The sequence below is a fragment of the Lithobates pipiens genome, unplaced genomic scaffold (assembly GCF_037356315.1).
Source record: "Lithobates pipiens isolate NorthernLeopardFrog02 unplaced genomic scaffold, aLitPip1_a1.2 Scaffold_10, whole genome shotgun sequence".
NCBI lineage: Eukaryota > Metazoa > Chordata > Amphibia > Anura > Ranidae > Lithobates > Lithobates pipiens.
The window spans coordinates 45,288,878-45,311,142 of record NW_027507686.1 but is presented as its reverse complement, the minus strand read 5'-3'; the positions used below and the strand labels follow the sequence as shown (position 1 = coordinate 45,311,142).

At 43.7% G+C, this 22,265-nt stretch overlaps 1 protein-coding gene across 1 annotated transcript in view; it reads right to left on the bottom strand.

The window, feature by feature from the left end:
* Positions 1-309: 309 nt before the first annotated feature.
* The window catches only part of LOC143930258 (mixed lineage kinase domain-like protein), a 44,203-nt gene continuing 22,247 nt past the window's right edge, over positions 310-22,265 (bottom strand). Inside the window, exons 2-11 of the mRNA XM_077454413.1 lie at positions 20,367-20,829; positions 17,549-17,638; positions 16,332-16,491; positions 16,121-16,218; positions 15,686-15,821; positions 15,374-15,458; positions 13,395-13,543; positions 4,310-4,359; positions 2,610-2,762; positions 310-647 (exon numbers count right to left, since the gene is read on the bottom strand). Coding sequence (XP_077310539.1) covers positions 574-647; positions 2,610-2,762; positions 4,310-4,359; positions 13,395-13,543; positions 15,374-15,458; positions 15,686-15,821; positions 16,121-16,218; positions 16,332-16,491; positions 17,549-17,638; positions 20,367-20,826 — 1,455 coding nt within the window. The 5' untranslated portion in view covers positions 20,827-20,829 and the 3' untranslated portion in view covers positions 310-573. The remainder of the gene's footprint in view (positions 648-2,609; positions 2,763-4,309; positions 4,360-13,394; positions 13,544-15,373; positions 15,459-15,685; positions 15,822-16,120; positions 16,219-16,331; positions 16,492-17,548; positions 17,639-20,366; positions 20,830-22,265) is intronic.

Here is a 22,265-nt window from a genome sequence, read left to right as displayed (position 1 = left end):
CGCAGCCATGGCCAAGGAGCGGCCGGAGAAAGCCGAGGAGACCGAGCAGATGATAGAGAAGGAAGCCGTGAAGGAGGCGGCCAAAGAGGAGGCGGTAGGAGCGGCGGATGGCCAGGAGATGAGAGCCGTGCTCCTCTCCGGATTCGGAGGACTCAACAAGCTGCGGGTTGCTAATATTCCCTTTTTTTTTGGAAGGATTAATCATCTTATTATTCCAAGTATGGTGTGCATTTTGTCTTTTTAGCCACTTGAACTGCAGATAACTATTTAGTTTTTTCTAGCCCCACCTTGAAAGGATTATTCATCTGATTACAGTGAAGAGTGACCAGCAATGAGCAATCCGTTTATAAAACTAAATTTGTTCTTCCTTCACAGATTCCAGAAATAAATACGGAAAGCAATGCACTAAATCATGCAGTAGTAATAATTCCTATATCAATCCGCCATGGGTAGCTGAAAAACAATAGCGTCCATTATATCGTCTGATGAAGATGAAGCATTGATGACCAGCCAGTGTAGATGATGCTTGTGATAGGTGTACAAAGTTTAGAAATAGTCACATGCTGGCCTGCTCTATGCCGTGGCATCCTGATGACATCCTTCTCGCCTTTGCTGATTCAAACTCACAATGAGTAGATCCACAGTTACTGAAATGACAGAAAAAAATACTTAGGATCAGCCAAACCCCATCCCCTATTAGTGCAATGAGGTTTCTGGGAGAATGTATTTATAGCAGTGATTCTCAACCAGGGTTATGTGGAACCCTGGGGTTCCCCCAGAGGTTGCTAGGGGTTCCTTCAGCATTGACCCATTTCTGCCTCTCCGATAAGTTCCCACTGACACCATTGATCTTTTTAGCTATCTGTAAGGGGGTCATTCTTCCCAATGACCACAAGTGTAAGGAGCATTCTTACCACTGACCATCACACTAATGTATCATGAGTTGTAGATTTCGAATTGAAGAAGTGAAAGATCTTCTGAAAGCAATGTTAACCCCCCTGGCGGTATTCCCGAAACTGACTCGGGGTGGATTTTTCATACCAAAAGCGGTATCCCCGAGCCAGACTCGGGACCGCGTCGCTGGATCCAGGAGGAGGTTTACTTACCTTCTCCCTCGGATCCAGCGTTGTCTCCCCGCTGTACGAGCGAGCCGTGTCTCGCTCGATGCATTACATCGCCGATCTCCGTGCCCTGCGAGCGTTGCGACGCACGGGCACGGAGATCGGCGCCAAATTCAAAAAGTGAAACAAACAGTAAACATACAGTATAATGTAATCTTACAGATTACATTGCTGTATGTAAATATTTCACATCCCCGTTGTCCCTAGTGGTCTGTCCAGTGTCCTGCATGCAGTTTTATATAATAAAAACTGTTCTTTATGCCTGGAAACTGGAGATTGCCCATAGCAACCAAAACTGTCACTGGACATCAAAAATGATTTTAGACCAGCTAGAAAACAGCGATAATAAATTAGAATCACTCGCAGAATTGAGCGATAGCGATTTGTGGGGAGATCCGTCATCAAATACTGAAAAGTAATGACAGCGACAATTCTGCAACTGAGCAAATTTCAGTGTTTTTGATTTGATTACATTATTGAATAATTTTTATTATTGTTATATTATTATTTGGTACAATTATTTATAATTATTTATTATATTATAATTTATGATTTAATTTTTCAAACTTTATCATACCCAGGATGTCTGCTAGACTCTGGTTTGGACAGATTTAAGAGAGTTATTCCTAAGAATTGCAGGACTACAATATAAAACGCCAAATTTTCATGCAAAATAATGGTACCGCTTTTAGCACCTAAAATCCGAAATAATCGTACCGCCAGGGAGGTTAATAGGGAGAGGGCTCACAATCATGCCTCTACTGGTTGATGAGCCAGATAGGTTCACAATCATGCCTCTACTGGTTGATGAGCCAGATAGAGTGATACCCTGGCCCTCCAGGCAGAAGGCTAGGAATGGAGTGTTGAAACTGGTTTTGCAAAATACAGTGTTTGACTAGAGGAGGTGTGAGATTCAAGGGACCAGACTGATTAGGCAAGTGACCATGTGCTCCAGTGTTCCGATTTCAATCCTAAAAGGTGTTCAGTAGGGTTGAGGTCATGGCTCTGTGAAGGCCACTTGAGTTCCTCAACACTAAACCAGTCGAACCATGTCTATACGGAGCTAGCTTTGTACACGGGCACAGTCATACTGTAAGAAAAAAAAGGGTCTTCCCCAAACTATTACTCCAAGGGTGGAAAATAAAAATTGTCTACAGTTTCTTTGTATAACCCAATATTACCATAGCCTAACCTTTCAGTGAAAGCACTTGAACTCCTTCATTTGGAGGGAGGCCCACATAGGTATGGCCAAATCTGTGGGCCTGTGAAGCTGAGACCCCAGCCAGTTCCTAGAAGAACATAAGCTGGTTCTTTATTTGCCCAAATCCCTCTATTGACCCATGACCCATTCCTTTGGGACTAAAATTAAATAAATAATTTGAAATTTGGTTTGTTTTCAATCCTGATGGGTAGTCTGGTTTCAGCCTCACTGTTTCCAGCCATCAACATTTATGTAATCTGAGTGAATACATTTATAAGTCTAGTTACCTCCAGCAGATGGGCGATCCTTGGGATTCCTCTGTAAGAGGTGTTTGATGAGATCACGGAACATATCAGGGCATGAAGATGGAAAGTCATTGTCTAGGGAGGCCCACCACTTCTCCTGCATCTCCCCCAGATTGTCTGCTGTCACCTCCAGACCTGAAGAGATCATGAAACAATAGTTATTAAAAGGAAGGCTCTTCTCTTGAATGACAAGTAATGTGTGTATTAATATTATTATTATTTAAGGTACTTGTATAGCACCGTCAATTTACGCAGTGCTTTACATATACATTAAAAAATTCCCATTGGTCCCTATCCTCCAGGACTTTACAATCTAAGGTGTGTATGAGATATATTAATGGGATTTCTATTCATTCAAAGGAGAGGAGTTTATACACAGATACCCCCTACAGCTACTCAAGCAAGGAGCTTATTTTAGGATTTAGGAAGAACACAACACCCAGAGACACAACTAGAACCTTGAGGGCCCTGGTCCAAGAAACCATGAAAGGCCCCCTGACCCCTGGCTGGGGCCCTTCCCTCTGCACCCAGTGGTGGAATGCCAGGGACCAGTTGCAACTGAGATCCTGGTAGTTCCACCACTGGTGTCAGCAGTTTTTTTTTTAAATTATTCTTTTTTACAATTTTTTTAAATTATTTTTTGCGATTATTTTCGTTTTAGGACCCCTGTTAGGGTGCTTTGGTGAGATATCAGGGGTCCTTCCATCCGAACCCAATGGTGGAATGCTGGGCACCAGTTGCAAGTTTGATCCTGGTAGTTCCACCACTGGTGTCAGCAGTTTTTTTTTATTATTCTTTTTTACAATTTTTTTAAATTATTTTTTGCGATTATTTTAGTTTTAGGACCCCGTTAGGGGGATTTGGTGAGATATCAGGGGTCTAAACAGACCTCTAAAGTTTCACCTTTAATAAGACAGAGAAAGAAGATTGAGGAAACAGCTCTCAATCTCCATCTCTGCAGCCTCAACAGCACAGAATAAACAGACAGGAATAGCTCTGTGCAGAGCTTCCCATTCAGTCACAAACAGAACCACAGTAAACACAGTTTACTATGCTTACGTTATGAATGGACAGAGTTAGTGATCAATATCAATTACTGCCTCTGTCCATTCAGAAAAGGAAGGGGCTGGTAAATTACAAATTGACCAGTTTGATCCCTTTCCCTTATCCTGACGCATCCCCCGCAGCAGCTGTTTAGGGATAAGGTGGCACATAGGGGAACCAATGCCCTCTATTTCCCCCCTACAGCTGCTGAATGCCTGCAGAAGGGAGGGGAAGCAAGCTTTAAGCAGCTGCAGAAGAAAGATGGAGGGCGTCGGTTCCTCTATATGCCACCCCTGCTGCCCCTCCTATCTAGGTGTACAGGGGAGCCAAACAAGGCCCCTGTGGTTACGAATCTGGGAAAAATAAATCACAGGGACATACATGGAGATCACAATCTGCCCCCATACAGTACTGGGCACAAGAACTTTAGATAGTCAACAAAAATATCTGTCTTAGGTTATGTATTACTATCCATCAGGGTTTACTTCCTCTTTAAAAACTATTCATGGAACTTATTTTTATAGCGTTCCAGCTGTGGAGTACTTTTTCACAATTGCCTGAAACCTTTGCATAGTTCTGTATTATTAGGTTGGCTCGGTTTTGTATACTAGAGCAGGAAATTCGGGTCATAGACTCACCGTGAAAGGGCGGTTTTCCTGTAGCGATTTCATACATCACCACCCCCAGGCTAGAAAAGAAGAGGACAATTAATCATTAATTATTTCAAAAAACATTGATGAGGAATATCATGGTTATTGTACAGACCTCTGACCCCAAGTACACTCATAATTGGGACATCCCAATCCTCCTATGAATTAGATTTATTCTTGGTTTACACCCATGTGTTTAGTGCAGAAATGCACTACAGTCCATTTACCATGGTTTCCTATGGATCTAGTTCACATCTGTGAGTTTTGAGCCAGTACAGTTTTTTTTGGAAAGGGTAGGGAATGTTTTTTTCTGGCAGCAGATTGCGTTTTGCGTGTAATAGACTTCAATGGACCCACACCAAAATGCAAGTGGTGTGGCAGGAAAGTATGACAGTTCTGTTCATGGAGTACGCTTTTGATGCGACTTTACAATCTCTGGCAAGTAGCATCAAAGTAGTGCAGGAACCTTCATGTGTCCAAACTTGCATGTTAGGGTTAAGGGCTAGGGTTAAAGTGTTACTAAACCCACAACAGTAAAATCGATCTGTATATGCAGTAAAGCATGCTGGTTAGACTCACTGTGGAACCTAAGGGGTTAGTCCTCTGCATTGTGTAAAAAGGCTGTTTGATCCTGTCCTCTCCGATCCTCCCCTGCTTTTACTGTCCCCAATCCATCAGCTGATAGAACATAGTCTTGGAGGCACTCTGCATATGCTCAGCTTGGTGTGTATTGCTAGGGAGTTATTTTTTTTTTTTTTGGAAGGGTGCATGTGATCAGCACTGGGCCAATCAGCACTGTTGTGTCAGAGGTCATGCAGCTTCATAGGACAGTCAGAGGAGAATGAAAACTCCACGTACAAGCTTTAACCAGACACTGATAGAAGTCACAGGACTGCTATATACTGCTGATGAGAAAAGGTATTTAGCGGTTTATATTTACTAAAATAATTGCATTTCCATGTTCTGCATACTGTGGGAGACCAGATATAGTGAATGCAGGGTCCTGAGTTTAGTAACACTTTAAATGTTAGAGATAATTTTTACTGTTAGAAAGCTAACCCTAATGATTACCGCTCACCATAAACCTAGTCCTTAAGCCATAGTTACATATAGTTACATAGTAGGTGATGTTGAAAAAAGACACAAGTCTAACCTATGTGTGTGATTATATGTCAGTATTACATTGTATATCCCTGTAGGTTTTGGTCGTTCAGGTGCTTATCTAATCGTTTTTTGAAAACCATAATCCCCCTGCTGAGACCACCGCCTGTGTAAGGCCTCTTTCACACCGACGTCCCGTTCAGGCCTGCCTGTCAGTTTTTCAGGCGGACCTGAACGGGTGCTCCATAGAGCTCTATGGAGCGTCGGATGTCAGCGGTGACATGTCCGCTGACATCCGACCCGCTCCGATCCGAAAAAGTGTAACGGAGGAAAAAGTTATTTTTCCATCCGTCTGCGGATCGGATCGGGTGACGACGGGCACTGCGGTCCGTCGTCATCCGATCTCCCATAGGGGAGAGCGGCGCTGTGACAGATCCGTCCCTGCGCAGTGTGCAGAGACGGAGCTGTCATCTCCCTGCTCAGCGGGGATCGGCGGAGTGATCCCCGCTGAGCAAACGGACATCCACGGGGCGGATCAGAACTGATCCGCCCCGTGTGAAAGGACCCTAAGGGAATTCCATATCCTTGCCGCTCTTACTGTAAAGAATCCTCCACATAGTTTATGGTTAAACCTCTTTTCTTCTAATTTTAAGGAGTGTCCACAAGTCTTATTAAACTCCCTTTCGCAAAAAAGTTTTATCCCTATTGTGGGGTCACCAGTATGGTATTTGTAAATTGAAATTATATCCCCTCTCAAGCGTCTCTTCTCCAGAGACAATAAGTTCACTGCTCGCAACCTTTCTTCATAACCAATATCCTCCAGACCCTTTATTAGCTTTGTTGCCCTTCTTTGTACTCACTTCATTTCCAGTACATCCTTCCTGAGGACTGGTGCCCAGAACTGGACAGAATACTCTAGGTGCGGCTGGACCAGAGTCCTGTACCCTTTTTAGTATGCTCTTAAAGCGAACCCATCTCTCCTCCATGTTCTTAGTTCCTAAGATTTTATCCCAATTCATGCCTTCTAGCAAGGTTCGTAGTTTAGGGAATTTGGCTCTTTTGAAATTCAGTGTCTTTGTATTCCCCATATGTTTCCTATTTGTGTGATTTATACTGAAGCCAATTGACCTGTAATCGCTGTTTCCTAAATTACCTCATATTTCCACATTCGTGATCAGGTCTGTATTGTTGGTAATCAGTAGATCTAGTAACTCTTTATTTCTAATTGGTGCGTCTACCATGCATCTATCCATGAAATTGTCCTGCAAGACATTTAGGAACCTGCGAGCCTTAGACAAATGCGTGGTTTCCTCCGCCCAGTCTATGTCTGGATAATTAAAATCCACCATTATGATAACACTTCCCATCCTTGCGGCTAATCTAAATTGTGATAGGAGGTCCTCCCTCAGGTTAGGGGGTCTATAGCATACTCCCAGTATTATTTTCCCCTTAGCTTCATCCCTTTGGAGCTCTACCCATAAGGATCCCACCTCCTCCCTAGCACCCTTATTTTATCTCTCACATTCACTTGTACATTATTCTTGATATATAGACATACCCCTCCCCCCTTTGTTTACCCTCTCTATCCCTGCGATTAAGGAAATAACCTTGAATGGTTGCCAGACAATCATGAGAGCTGTTGAACAAAGTCTCTGAAATTCCCACAAAATCCAAATCCTCCTCGTACAACAGTATCTCTAGTTCACCCAAACCCTAACATGTGACTTTGGGCACAGTATCCTGCACTACTTTGATGCAACTTTCCTATTAGCCAAAAAAAAATAATACAAATGCAATAACGCATCAACCAAGACATGTTTAAAAATGCAAAGCATGCTGGAAAAACACATCAACTACAACTTGCATGGATGTGAACCCGGCCTTATGGATCGTGGTTTGGAATTTCTTGTCCCTGTGAAATTCTCTTCCATTTCACTAGTTATGGGGATTAAATTCAAGTTGATGTTTGACCTGAATTTTCAGAGTTTGGATCAAATTTTTCTAATTGCATTAGTGAAAGGCAATAGGGAAGAATGTTTTTGGATGGTGACTGGAGTCCATAGACCAGCTTGATGTACAGAGAATTTTACTAATATAAATAAGAAACATCAGATCAGAAAATAAATATACTACATAAAAAAAATAAAAAAAAATAAATAAATCACCACAAAATTAATGGTTTACTGGCTCTTCAAGTTGCTGATGCATCTTTACTGGGAAATCACATGGATGAGATCCAACAAGTTTAGAATTGGTTGCCTGCAGGACTGTATCATATTACTGTACTTTTTCTAATTTGGAGGGAATGGCGATGATAATTGGTGTAAGCCCTTGTACACATGGTCACAGATTCCGACGGAATGTGTCCTATCGGACCGTTTGGTGGGATATTCCGACTGTGTGTGGTCTGCATCGGACTGTTTCCGTCAGAATATCCGACGGACCAAGTTTTCCAACTTGCCGGTAAAATTTTCCGACAAAATGCTCCTATCGGACATACTCTGATCATGTGTAGCCTACTCCGACAGACAAAGTGCCATGCATGCTCAGATCAAATTCCTAGACCAAAGCTATTGGCTACTAGCCTGAACGTAGTCTCGTCTAACTAAATAACGTCATCACGCTATGTACAATCGGATTTTCCGACAACTTAGTCCGACCGTGTGTATGCAACATCACTTCCGGACCTCTTCCGGAATTAATCCGTCGGAATTACTCCGACGGATTTGGTAGTCGGAATCTCCGACCGTGTGTACAAGAGCTAAGAGTTAGGACTACGTAGCATGCAGTAGTTCCTGTTTCCATTAATGAAGAACACTTGCTCTGAGCGGGTTACTGTGTAGCATTCAGACAGTTCCTGCTTGGTTTTCTCAGCAGACAAAATTGCACAATCTGAAGTTTCCTCGTAGAAAGTTAAAATTTTGGGAAGTTGTTTCACCAGGAGAAGAGTCAAGAAGAGGTACCAGTGTCTTCACAATAAATACTTCTACGTTTCATCAGAGGGAAATTTACTGGATAAAACAAAAACTGCAACAATGTACTGTATTTGTCATTCACTGAATACTAAAAACAAAAAAACAAAAACAAAGTAGTGTAAGTCCTAGTTCACACTGCTGCGACTTGCCATGTGACACAAAGTCAGATGACAAGTTAAAACGTATTTATTTAAAATGGTGGCCTTTACAATCGATTGACTCAAGTGGAAGCAACTTTTAAAAAGGTTGCTGCACTACTTTGATGCAACTTCAAACATACAATCTAATGTTGCAAGCAAGTCGCACTGGAAATTGTACGACAAAGCAGAGTTCAGGCTAACAGAGGGGAAAGCATCACAGGGAGCTAAATTATATGTGCTGCAGTAAAAGGAACCTGCAGATAGCAGGAGAGAACAGAGTGAAAAAAAAAGAAAATATAAAGAATCAGGTCTCCTGCTCAGTCAGACAGGCCTGTGCAAATCTCAGGACTGCATGAACAAATACAAACACTGTGGTGGGTAAAACAGCTCTCATGTATGTACTATTTCAGCTGTGTTTTTGCTCTTTTCCTAGAGTTCTGTTTTAAGCCAGATACCGACATCAGTACAGGCTGTGACATGAAGATGTTGACGGCGCTGTAGCACCCTTCTGGATAGGTGCTAGGTGTTGATAGGTACATTAAGTTGTCCCACTGTAGACAGTGTGGATGTTATTGTTGCTAGGCAAAAGCATAACTCGCACGCTGTAATCAGTGTTGCTGTGCTTAATAGTTAGGTCTTCTCAGTTTACTCAGCTGCTGCTAGTCTGTCTATAGCTCATTCCGTATCCAGGAAACTTGAGAAGTTTCCAGATGATAGGTGTGGAATTATACAAATGGCAGCATGACTACTGATGTAGCCCCAGCCTATCTCAGAGAGACTGGCTTTAAAGGAATGCTGGGTCTATATTCAGTGAGCACACAGAGTTCTGGGTTTTTCCTATATAGGATTTTTCCAGCCTGGGAGAGGACACATTGCCCTCCCAGGCAACTACTGCCACGTGGCCTCAGGTGGGCGACCTCTGGGCCTTAATGCTGAGACCTGGGTTCTACTGAATGGACAGAGGGGCCATCTGGTCTGGTATCATGAAGGAAGGCGTCCATTTGCTCTTGGGCCTTGTGAGTACAGATACCACTAAAGGTTCTTAGAGACTGTGTGCTACCTAACCCACTCTGGTGCTGGGAAGTCTGCTGTGGGTCTAGGCTAAAAGGGACACTGGCTGGTGTTTTGAAGAGCTTTGTCCATTAAACCTCTTGCTACAAGGGACAGTGCTCAAGTTTGCTACTACCTTTACTGTTGTCTTAAAGCTGAAGTCTACTGTTTGCTTTAACCACTTGCCGACCGCCGCACGACGATATACGTCGACAGAATGGCACGGGCAGGCATATGGGTGTACCTGTACGTCCCTGCCTTCCCGCGGGTGGGGGGCCCGATCGGGGCCCCCCCCCCCCCGGTGCCAGCGGCGGTCGGTATCCATGCAGGAGCGATCCGGGATGAGGGGGCGGCCATTCATTCATGGCCACCCCCTCGCGATCGCTCCTGACGAATGAAAGTGAAGCATTGCATCACTTCCTCTCCTGTAATGTAAACACAGGCAGAGGAAGTGATGTAATCTCTCCTCCGTGTCGGTATTTTTCGTTCCGGCACCGAGGAGAGAGGATCGGTGAGTTGCACCAACACGACACTACACAGTAGAACATGCCAGGCACACTCACACCCCCCAATCATCCCCCCAATTACCCCTGCCCCCCCAGTCACAGTGACACCAATTGCATTTTTTTTTTTGCATTGGTGTCATTTGTGACTGTAATAACTGTTAGGGCAGTTAGGGTTAGCCCCCTTTAGTTCTAATGAACCCCCCTAACCCCCCCAATAAAGGTTTAACCCCGTGATCACCCCCCGCCGCCAGTGTCACTAAGGCTGGGTTCACATTGCAGCGGTTTATGAGAACGGATGTGATTCGCACCGCACTGCAGTGCAAATCACATCCGATCTCTGTGCGATTCGAGTTCAGCCATACAGATAGTATGGCTGAATTCGCGCCGCACCCGCCGCAAATTCGCACGGGACCCTTTTGCTGGTCCGCAGCAGAATCGGATCGCATGGGTGTTCACACCATGCGATCCGAGTTTGCAGATCGCACTGCGATATGCGAACTGATCTGGGGGTGTCATTAACATTTCACTGACACTCCCAGCAGTTCGCATAGGGCAGTGTGAACTGCCGCAGGGAGGCATGCGATGCGGGAACCCGCCGCGCATTCGTGGCGTTCCCGCATCGCTCCAGTGTGAACCCAGCCTAATAAGCGATCGTTTTTCTGATCGCTGTATTAGTGTCACAGGTGAAGCTAGTTAGGCAGGTAGGTATTTAGGTTCTCCGCAGCTTTTTATAGCGCCAGGGACCCCCATATACTACCGCATAAAGCCCCCTGATTGCCCCCTAGTTAACCCTTTCACCAGTGATCACCATATAACTGTTACAGGTGACGCTGGTTGGTTAGTTATTTTTTTATAGTTTCAGGGCACCCGCCATTTATTACCTAGTCTCACTAGTGTACCCCTAAATTTAGGGGTGTCTACTTTCCAAAATGGGGTCATTTGGGGGGGGTTTGTGCCATCTTGGCATTTTATGGCCTTCAAAACTTTAACGCCCTTAGAAAGCCTGAAGGCGGTGCTTGGTTTTCGGGGCCCCGTACGCGGCTAGGCTCCCAAAAAGTCCCACATATGTGGTATCCCTGTACTCAGGAGAAGCAGCAGAATTTATTTTGGGGTGTCATTTCACATATGCCCATGGCATGCGTGAGCAATATATCATTTAGTGACAACTTTGTGAAAAAAAAATAAAAAAAAAATAAAAGTTTGTAATTTTCCCGCAACTTGTGGCAAAATATAAAATATTCCATGGACTCAACATGCCTCTCAGCAAATAGCTTGGGGTGTCTACTTTCTAAAATGGGGTCATTTGGAGGGGGTTTTGTGCCATCTTGGCATTTTATGGCCTTCAAAACTGTAATAGGTAGTGAGGCGTGAAGTCAAAAATTTACGCCCTTAGAAAGCCTGAAGGCGGTGCTTGGTTTTCGGGGCCCCGTACGCGGCTAGGCTCCCAAAAAGTCCCACATATGTGGTATCCCCGTACTCAGGAGAAGCAGCAGAACTTATTTTGGGGTGTCATTTCACATATGCCCATAGCATGTGTGAACAATATATCATTTAGTGACAACTTTGTGAAAAAAAAAAAAAAGTTTGTAATTTTCCCGCAACTTGTGCCAAATATAAAATATTCCATGGACTCAACATGCCTCTCAGCAAATAGCTTGGGGTGTCTACTTTCTAAAATGGGGTCATTTGTGGGGGTTTTGTGCCATATTGGCATTTTATGGCCTTCAAAACTGTGATAGGTAGTGAGGAGTGAGATTACAAATGTATGCCCTTAGAAATCCTGAAGGCGGTGCTTGGCTTTCGGGGCCCCGTACGCCGCTAGGCTTCCAAAAAGTCGACCACATGTGGTATCCCCGTACTCAGGAGAAGCAGCAGAATGTATTTTGGGGTACAATTCCACATATAACCATGGCATGTGTGAGCAATATATCATTTAGTGACAACTTTGTGTAAAAAAAAAAAATTTTTTTTTTTTTGTCATTATTCAATCGCTTGAGGCAAAAAAATAAAATATTCAATGGGCTCAACATGCCTCTTATCAATTTCCTTAGGGTATCTACTTTCCAAAATGGGGTCATTTGGGGGGGGGTTTTGTACTGCCCTGCCATTTTAGCACCTCAAGAAATGAGATAGGCAGTCATAAACTAAAAGCTGCGTAAATTCCAGAAAACGTACCTTAGTTTGTAGATGTGACAACTTTTGCGCAAACCAATAAATATACAGTTATTGACTTTTTTTTTACCAAAGACATGTGGCTGAATAGATTTTGGCCTAAATGTATGACTAAAATTGAGTTTATTGGATTTTTCTAATAACAAAAAGTAGAAAATATCATTTTTTTTCAAAATTTGCGGTCTTTTTACGTTTATATCGCAAAAAATAAAAATCGCAGAGTCAGTCAAATACCTTTAAAAGAAAGCTCTATTTGTGGGAAAAAAAGGACGCAAATTTTGTTTGGGTACAACATTGCATGACCGCGCAATTACCAGTTAAAGCAGCGCAGTGCCAAATTGTAAAAAGACCTCTGGTCATTGACCAGCAAAATGGTCCGGTCTGAAAGTGGTTAAGCACAGACTTTGTCATAGCTTATCCAAGAGAATGATTAAAGTCCTCAACTTTACATAGTTCTTGGAACAGAGTAACCTTGGATCGGCAGCATACCCACACAGAAAGTAAAGTGTAAAGTCTTTATTGAAGCATAAATATTAAAAGCACTGGATGGGTACAGGCAGGGGAAATGCAGATAGGTTGACGCATTTCACACTATAGAAGTGCTTTGTCAAAACATTATTTTTGGAGTATCCCACCTAATTCTCCATCCCTATCCAAGTTCTCCAAAGATAAAAACAATCATTGATCATTGCAGAAACGAGTGAATGAGCCTGTGTGCCTGGCTGTGGGGCAAACTATCTGGGGAGGACTTGGGCAACATTATTGTTTGTACTCCTACGGGAGTAGAGCTACAGCTATGTTCTTTTGGTAGAAAAAAATCTTTGGGTGTAATTCGCTGGTGTGATTTGCACCTGGCAGGTTGACTGGAGTGAATATTGGAGTGGAGACCCCATCTTTCCCAAACATTTTGCCGTATTTACTAAAGAATATGCTATGTTAGTGTATGGATTATGTGTAAAAAGGAATTCATATATTTGCGGAATTTACTAGGCACCTGCCAGGATTATGAATGCATATATGCAGACAGCAGCATATGTAAGCAGAAGTTACAAAGGTTGGCTTTCTATAGAATGAATGATCTGGTCCTATAGCAGATCATCTCTGAGTATACATAATTGTAGCACCTTACCTGTAAATTTCGCTGTATTTGTCGTATGTTTTGATTTCTTGCCATTTCTCAGGAGCGATGTACTCCAGCTCTCTGGCCTTCTTTCTTATCACCACATTGGAGGGTCTCCGGATGGACGATTCTGTCTTGGAGAGCTCAAATCCTGACAGCTGGGCACATCAATGGGCAAATTAATGGCATGGCATATATGATTGGAGAAATTGTAGAAGTTCAGGCCTTGTGTAAGAAGCAGTAGGTTTCATCTTCCACACTGCCATGGTGGAGCTCACCCACACTGCCATGGTGGAGCTCACCCACACTGTCATGGTGGAGCTCACCCACACTGTCATGGTGGAGCTCGCCCAGACTCTTTGCAGTCACTGACTTGAGCCCTTGTTGTCTGCAAGCCTTGCTTCTTAAGTGTACTATGTCTACTCTACACATTATACAATATGGAGGTGATTTACTAAAACTGGTGGACTCAGAATCTGGTGCAGCTGTGCATTGTAACCAATCAGCTTCTAACTTCAGCTTATTCAATTAGGCTTTGGCAATAAAACCTGGAAGCTGATTGGATGCTATGGAGAGCTGCACTAGATTTTACACTCTGCCGCTTTAGTAAATAGCCCCCTCTGTGTACATGGACAGACAGCACTCCAGCCCCCCCAGACCCTACTACAGGAAAAATTGACAATGAAAATCCATCTCAGCAGATTCCAACCCAACTATATCATGGAACCCAGCAATTTTGCAGCTACAGTGCAGCTATGTACAGCTGAATGGTCTACATCAGGGATGTCCAAACTTTTTTCAAAGAGGGCCAGATTTGATGAACTGAACATGCACGAGGGCTGACCATTTTGCCTGACATTCTTTGAACCATTAAAATTCAGTCTAAGTGTGTTCGTCCGAGCACTAATACACTGCCCAACAAGAATTCTCTTGCCTTTGTGGCTGTGTGTGGTGAAGAGATGAACTCAATTGTATTATTTGGATACACTGTATTTATTGGCGTATAACACGCACCTTCACTTTAAGAGGGAAGCTTCAGGGGAATTTTTTTTTTTTTAATTTTAAATAAAAGAACTGTGAAGCAAAATAAGGGTCAGTGCCCATCTGCAGACCCACAATTGCCAGGAACGCATCGCCCACCATTGCCGGGAATGCAGCGCCCACCATTGCCGGGAATGCAGCGCCCACCATTGCCGGGAATGCAGCGCCCACCATTGCCGGGAATGCAGCTCCACCATTGCTGGGAATGCAGCTCCACCATTGCCGGGAATGCAGCTCCACCATTGCCGGAAATGCAGCTCCACCATTGCCAGGAATGCAGCCCCACCATTGCCAGGAATGCACCCACCATTGCTAGGAATTCACTCACCATTGCTAGGAATTCAGTCACCATTGCCAGGAATGCACCCACCATTGCCAGGAATGCAGCACCATTGCTAGGAATTCACTCACCATTGCCAGAAATTAACCCACCATTGCCAGAAATGCACCCACCATTGCTAGGAATTCGCTCACCATTGCCAGAAATGCAGCCCTGCAATTGCCAGGAATGCAGCCACCATTACCATCAGTGCAGCCATGGAGGGCAGGGCGAGCGCCAAAGACATCCTACAGGAGAATTTCCTGTTTACACAGTGGCCTCTTTAAGAGAAAGTCCCGCCTCCTCTGATGCACAGAACAGTCGTCCAATGGCAGAGATGGGACATACTATTACAGCTGCCGTGTAAACAGGAAATCCTCCTCCTGTGTGCATGGCACTTGTGCCGCCTCCTCCCTCCGAGGCAGCCGGACTATATATCTTTTGTGACTCCGGCACTGGGAGATCGCCGGGGGCCACAAAAGATGTATATGTTTAAACAACCAGGTGGGCCGTTCAAAACCTGACCGCGGGCCGGACTTTGGACATGCCTGGTCTACATGATATCAGTCCATCCTCATGTTGGACATTTGATTGGAGTTTGTGTTGTTGAGGATACATAATCTGGTACCTTAACACAATACGTTCCATCCACCAAAAACTTGGAGCTGCTCAGATTTCCATGGAGGATGGCTTTTTCATCAGTGTGATGCAACCTGTAATTAGAATGACCTCAATAAGTAATGGTGGGTTATGATAAAAGGTAAGCTATGTTCACATTCCTTAAATTGTGAGTCAATATTTTACACTTCCAGCTACTGATTTCTAACACCTAATAAATGCAGTCACTTGTCTCTCGCAGCCTCTGACTATCTTCAACCTAAAACAGCTTTGTCAAGTAATTCAATGCTTTTAATTACGAGATAAAATGGAGATGTCTCACCTGTACAGTGCTCTGGCTGCATCTAGAGCCATAAGAACTCTCAGATCCCAAGGCAAGTCTGGTTCAGCCTTTAGCAGTTCCCGTAGTGTCCCTTTCTCACATAACTCCATCACCAACGAGTAGCAGGTTTCTGGGCCTGAATCAAAGGATGAGAGAGGATGAGGATTGAACAGAGACAGAAAACCAAGATAGAGAGATAGAGAAAAGAGAAGAGTGGGGGGTGAACAGACAGGAGACCAGGTCAAGAGAGCTGCAGAGAAGGGGCGAGAGGATGAGGATGGGAACAGATATAGGAGACCAGGACAAAGACCTGAAGAAAAAAAATGGAAGCAGAGATGTGATACCAGAACAGAGCTGCAGAGAATCTGAATGAGAACAAAGAAGAAAGAACAGAGATCAGGGATATGGAGACGGAATTGATGTTACCATCCTCACCTGAATTATCTATACAGATACCATAGAGTCGTAAAATATTTAAACACTCAAATTTCTTCATTGTTTTGCTCTCAGACAGAAATGTCCTCCGAATGAATCTGTAAAACAGAGAAATGGTCACCTTCTGCCCTTCCTTCCATGAAATAGAAGAGGACTGGTCTACCTCCCATGAGATAGAAGAGGACCGGTCTGTGTGTCCCCAGGAACTCACTCTTCACTCTGCACATTTTGATCCTTGAACACTTTGATGGCCACAGGACTGCGGTGGAGCTCTCCACAGTACAGGAAATGGGTGGGTCGCTCCAGCAATAGGTCTCCTCGCTTCAGATCCGTCGCCCGAATCTCTGTGATGCTCCATTTCGGCCGGATATCTAGAGATAGAAAGTGGAGAATTTCACTTTGCTTTCCTAGAGCACTATGAGCTACCTAAAGGGCTTCTTCTCACCCTGTTTGCTTTGCTGCACACCGCTGCAGATGTATAATGGGCCAAAAAGACAGTACATTGCAAGTAGCCTGCCTTGTAGCTCCCTTTGACTGAAATCTCAGTCTTTCCCACCCAGTAAGGGTGGAGTCACTGAGCTGTGTCATTCAGTTCACAACACAAAGGCTAATAGGAGCCTGTAAATATGTGAAAAGGAGAGTATAGCTCCACCTTATGGCACCATTGATGAATGCTGAAATTGCTATTTACCTGAAAGACGTTACTATTAGCATACCTCCCAACTTTTTGAGATAGGAACAAGGGACACCTATTAGCAAAAATATATAGGCATAGAACAAACCCCCTGCCACACCCCTTAAAGGAGAATTAAACATGATTATTTAAACCAAGTGGCTTTTTAACCACTACTATTACTTTATACTGGCTTATGAAATTTACCAATGTAGAAAAATAGAAACTGGATGGATGGTTTAGCACTGGGAAATACTTTTTGAACGATAAATAGTACATTTTATATGCAATTATATAGATCAGACCAAAATGAGGGACAAATGAGGAGTAAAGAGGGACTGAGGGACTTTGTTCCAAATCAGGGACAGTCCCTCAAAATCAGGGACAGCTGGGAGCTATGCATTATTAGTGATTAATAGAATCCAACTTGATTTACAGTAGCATGTGCCAATCATGCCACAGCAGTTCATTGTAGGTATTCGATACTTACTCTCTGGAACTAGTCTTTTAAATGAACATCCACTTTTCTTTTTTTATACACATCTTGAATTTTGGATAGAGGGTATAGTATGGTTACCTATTTAAAGGTTGGGGATTTGGCCTATGCTGTCCCCATGTGAAAGTTGAAGATGGAGGCAATAATGAGCATTTTCTTAGTATATATGAGTGCCATTTTCTTGGCTATATCAAAAAAGTCTGGACTACTGACTATACGCCTACCTGTGTGCCACTGTGCTGGTGTTCTGAGTACTTACATGCTAAATTAATTTCAGCCAGTTTAGCATTCAGTTTGCTCATTGAATCCTTCATGTTGTCCATCTTGTCCTCTATTTGGGGCACATGACCTGCATCAAACAGAAATAAAGACGTTTTCTTACATTTTCAATTGGGTGAAATCACAGTGTAAGCTCATATGGAGAATGCTATGGAGCTCCTATTCTTGTCACTGAAATTATCAGTTCAACCACCAAACTCCACCCAATAACTGGCAGGGGATGAGTCATGAAACACGCTATATGGCCACAAAAAGTTTGGACACCTATTTGAGATTTTTGGACATTTCACCTGAAAACCATGGACCTTAATATGGAGCACACACCTCCCCATAACCATTCATATGGAGTTGCCCCCCCCCCCCACCATTCCCCCGCTCTTCTGGGAGGACATTCCACAAGATCTTGGAGTGTGTCTCTGGGAGTTTGTGCTCATTTGTGAAGTCAGCTACTGATCTTGGATAAGAAGACCTGGCTCACCATCTCCAATTAATTTCAGACATGTTTACTAGGGTTGAGGTCAGGGCTCTGTATAGGACACTCCAGTTCCTCCACACCAACCTGGTCACACCATGTCTTCATGGAGCTAGCTTTGTACACAGTCGTGCTGGAACAGAAAAGGATCTTCCCCAAACTGTTGCCACAAGGTAGGAAGAGCACAAATATCTAAAGGTCTTAGCCCTTGTACACACGGTCGGAAATTCCATCGGAATGTTTCCTATCGGACCGTTTTGTCGGATATTCCGACTGTGTGTGGTCTGCATCGGACTGTTTCCGTCAGAATATTCAACGGACCAAGTTTTCCAACTTGCCGGTAAAATTTTCCGACAAGATGCTCCTATCGGACATACTCCGATCATGTGTAGCCTACTCCGACGGACAAAGTGCCACGCATGCTCAGATCAAATTCCTAGACCAAAGCTATTGATTACTAGCCTGAACGTAGTCCCGTCGTAACGAAATAATGTCATCACGTTATGTACAATTGGATTTTCCAACAATTTAGTCCGACCGTGTGTATGCAACATCATTTCCGGACCTCTTCCGGAATTAATCCGTCGGAATAAGTCCGACGGATTTGGTTGTCGGAATATCCCACGGTGTGTACAAGGGCTTAGTATGGTATGATGTAATATTAACAGTACCCTTCACTGGAGACACCTAAACTCCATGGGGCCATATACATAAGAGACTTTGGACTTTGAATTATACTCTTATGCTGATTAGAAGGAGATAGAATTTATGGTATACACACCCCCCTGGCTGCTCTATGCAATGGTTTTGCATAGAGCAGCCCTAATCCTCTTCATCTCAGTCCACTGCTGGTGCTCCTGGCTCCCCCCCCCCCCCCACCAAGTGCCACCACAGCAAGCTACTTGCTATGGCAGCACTTGTGTATGCTCGCTCCTGAGCCCTGTCCACCTTCTACCTTTACAACCCCTTGTGGCCTTTGGCACTGTGCTGTTAAAACATGATACATATTCTGAACAGATGGACCTTTACTATTATTTTTAGAAGATTTATAAAAATAGGATCCAGACCTACTAATACTTGTCTGGAACATGAAAGATCTGTAGAGAACCCTACATACATTAGCTAGTAGAGCTGCACGATTCTGGTTAAAATGAGAATCACGATTCTCTCACAATTCTCGCGGCATAACATCATCTTTTACATTAAAACATAAAAAATTAGGCTAACTTTACTGTTCCTTTTTTTTTATTTATTTTTTATATTAATTGAAGTGTATTTTTTCCCAAAAAATTGTGTTTGAAAGACTGCTGGGCAAATATAATGGGACATAAAATATTGCAGCAATTGACATTTTATTCCCTAGGTTCTCAGCTAAAATATATATAATGTTTGGGAGTTCCAAGTAATTTTCCAGCAAAAAAATATTGATTTTTACCTAAGAAACAAGTGTCAGAAAAATATTTAGACTTTAAGTGGTTAAATTTCCTGCATTTAGAACCTTGGCAGACTCCCTGGATTTTTTTCTTTACGCACAGAAGTTTTTCCCTTTGATCTAAGAAGGAAGAGTTAATTACAATATTTCATGTTAAAGACTTGGCAGACTGCCTGGGTGTTTTCTTTTGACAGCTGAGTGAGCAGATAAGTCTGTCCACTTGTTATATGAAAGAATTGGCAAACTCTGCAATAGAGATCGTCAGGGGGGTTCAATCGAGATCACAATTTTGTTAACGATTAATTGTGCATCTCTATTCGCTAGATCATTAAAGTGGTTGTAGACCCTTTACAAACCACTTTGACCTACAGGTAAGCCTAGATTAAGGCTTACCTGTAGGTCCAAGAAATATCTCCTAAACTGTATAGGTTTACAAAAAGACAGGCACCGCTGTCTGCGGCGCATGCGCCGCAGACAGCGGCGTGCAGGCGCACTGAGCAGGCCGCAGATCACGGCGATATGCCGCTCGTGTTGGCTCCCATGCACATGCGCGGGAGTGACGTCATCTGGCTCCGGCGATTCGCCGGAGCAGCGAGACCCGGAAGTCACTCCGGGATACATGGCAGCGGTGAAGATGAAGAAGGAGGACCGCTTCGGGGGCTTCGTTCTCAGGTAAGTTATTCATAATGAGCTAGTATGCTATGCATACTAGCTCATTATGCCTTTGCCTTGCAGGTTGCATTAAAAAAAAAAAATAGCCTTTACTTCCTCTTTAATACTGCTCAGAAAGTATTTATGATTAAATTAATGGCATATCTATATGTCGTTCTGCATATCAATAGGTAAGGCTATGGTCTACATGATCTGTAGTGGGAGCAAAAAAAAGAAACTCACTGTTGAGGTAAGTGCGGAGCTCCTGCAGGTCTTCCTCTATATCCTTTTCATTCTGCCTTTTCCTAGTGTTCTCCATGAAGAACTGAGAAAATTTAGACCTGTGTTCAGCAGCCAGCAGGACAGAGAGCTCGGTGGCAGCATCCCTCAGGCGGTCGTTGATTAGTTGAAATTCTTCCTTGATGCCATTGGCCTGGAGTACCTGTTTCCACCAGGCATGGTGGGAATATTTAATGACCCAACACTTGGCGTTCTCTAACGTGGTGGCCAGCTCCCCCACTACTACCAGCAGAGCCATTGACTTATCCTGCTGCTTCTCCAGAGACTTTGCAGTCAGAAGCAACATTTTGATCCTCTTCTCTAGGCGGAGGCATTGCTTCTTGTTGGAGCTGGCCTGGTCACACAGGTCATAGATTGTCTGAGCAACAGTGAAAAGGGGACCCAATGCCTCCAACACCTCCATCTCCTGCAAAGACAAAGGGATGAAGTTTCTTAATTAGTAGCCTCCTCTGTACATTCTCAGTCCTGTGCCCGAGATGTACTATCCTACCCTGGTATCATACAAAAGTTAAAATCTCCACCCATGATGGCTCCTTCTCTCTTTAATACATTTTTTTATGACGTCTATTAAATATTTTATTGGGTTAGTATTTGGGAAGTAGATATTTGCCAGGAAGTACTCCACCTCATTTATTCTACCCCTTGGGAATATATATCGCCCTTCCGGGTCAGTCTTTCTATCTTCCAAAGTGAACCTGACTCGTTGGCAAAGCCTATAGCCTCTCCCTTTGCTCGTTTTGTGGGGGAATCCCCATAGAACCAAAGTGGGTAATCTTTTGACATTATTTTAGCGTTGGAATCATGTGAAAGATGTGTCCCTTGTAGTAGCACTACATCTGCTTTATGAGACTTAATCTCTCTAATTGTTTTGAACCTTTTTATGGGAGAGTTCAGCCCACGTACATTGTATATCATAAGTTGTCATCTTTGTTCACTGTACTCCAGGTCCCCATTTCCCTTTGTCGCCATGGCTCCCAACCGTTACATCCCGGGGAGCACAGAGAACCCTGACTTTAAATGTTACTACCATTTTTCTTGAACTATGCCAGAGAAGTACCCCTAGGTAGGCTGGGAAGCCCCAGGAATATTGTATATTATTCAACTTCAGATGCTTCAGTAGGGGTTTAAGTGTTCTTCCTCTGGCCAAGGTCTCGGCTGCAAAATCTGGGACTTTCTGCAGGGTGGACTCTTCATATTTGATCGGCTGTTTATTTTTTAGGCTCGTCCAGATCTGCTCCTTATCCTGAAAATAATGAAATGTCGCTATTATGTCTCTCTGTATTTCTGCTGCTAACTAGTGATGGCCGAACGGTTCGCCCGGCGGTCGTTTCGCGGCGAATTTCCGACTTTCGCCGTCCGCGGGTTCGAACGCCTTTTTCCGTCGTTCGCCCCGGCGGACTTACGTGTTTAATGTATACAAGAACTTTAACCTTTCGTGACACGTTTATCATGTGTTACAGGACAACCAATTGAGACATGACAGCTCATGGACACTTGGACATTCCCCCTAACCTATAAATACACCCGATCCGGTGGCCATTTTACATTCTTTCTTCTGTCACTGTAGGGAAAGGATCCTGTGTGGAGTAGGGACAGAGAAAACGCTAGCTATTTGGTACACAAAAGTTCTTTTCAGGACTGGTATAGGTGTTAGGTCAGCAGCCTGAGTTTCTTTTGTCAGTTTAGATAAAGGGACAGAGCGCTGTATGCTGCTATTTTAGGGACAGCTCAGCCAGATTAGTCTTTCTTCATCATCATCATCATCATCATCATTAGCTGTTACTATCAGGTCCACAAAAGAGCTGTTCCAGCTAATCGTTCCAGCCTACTCTTTTTTGCCAA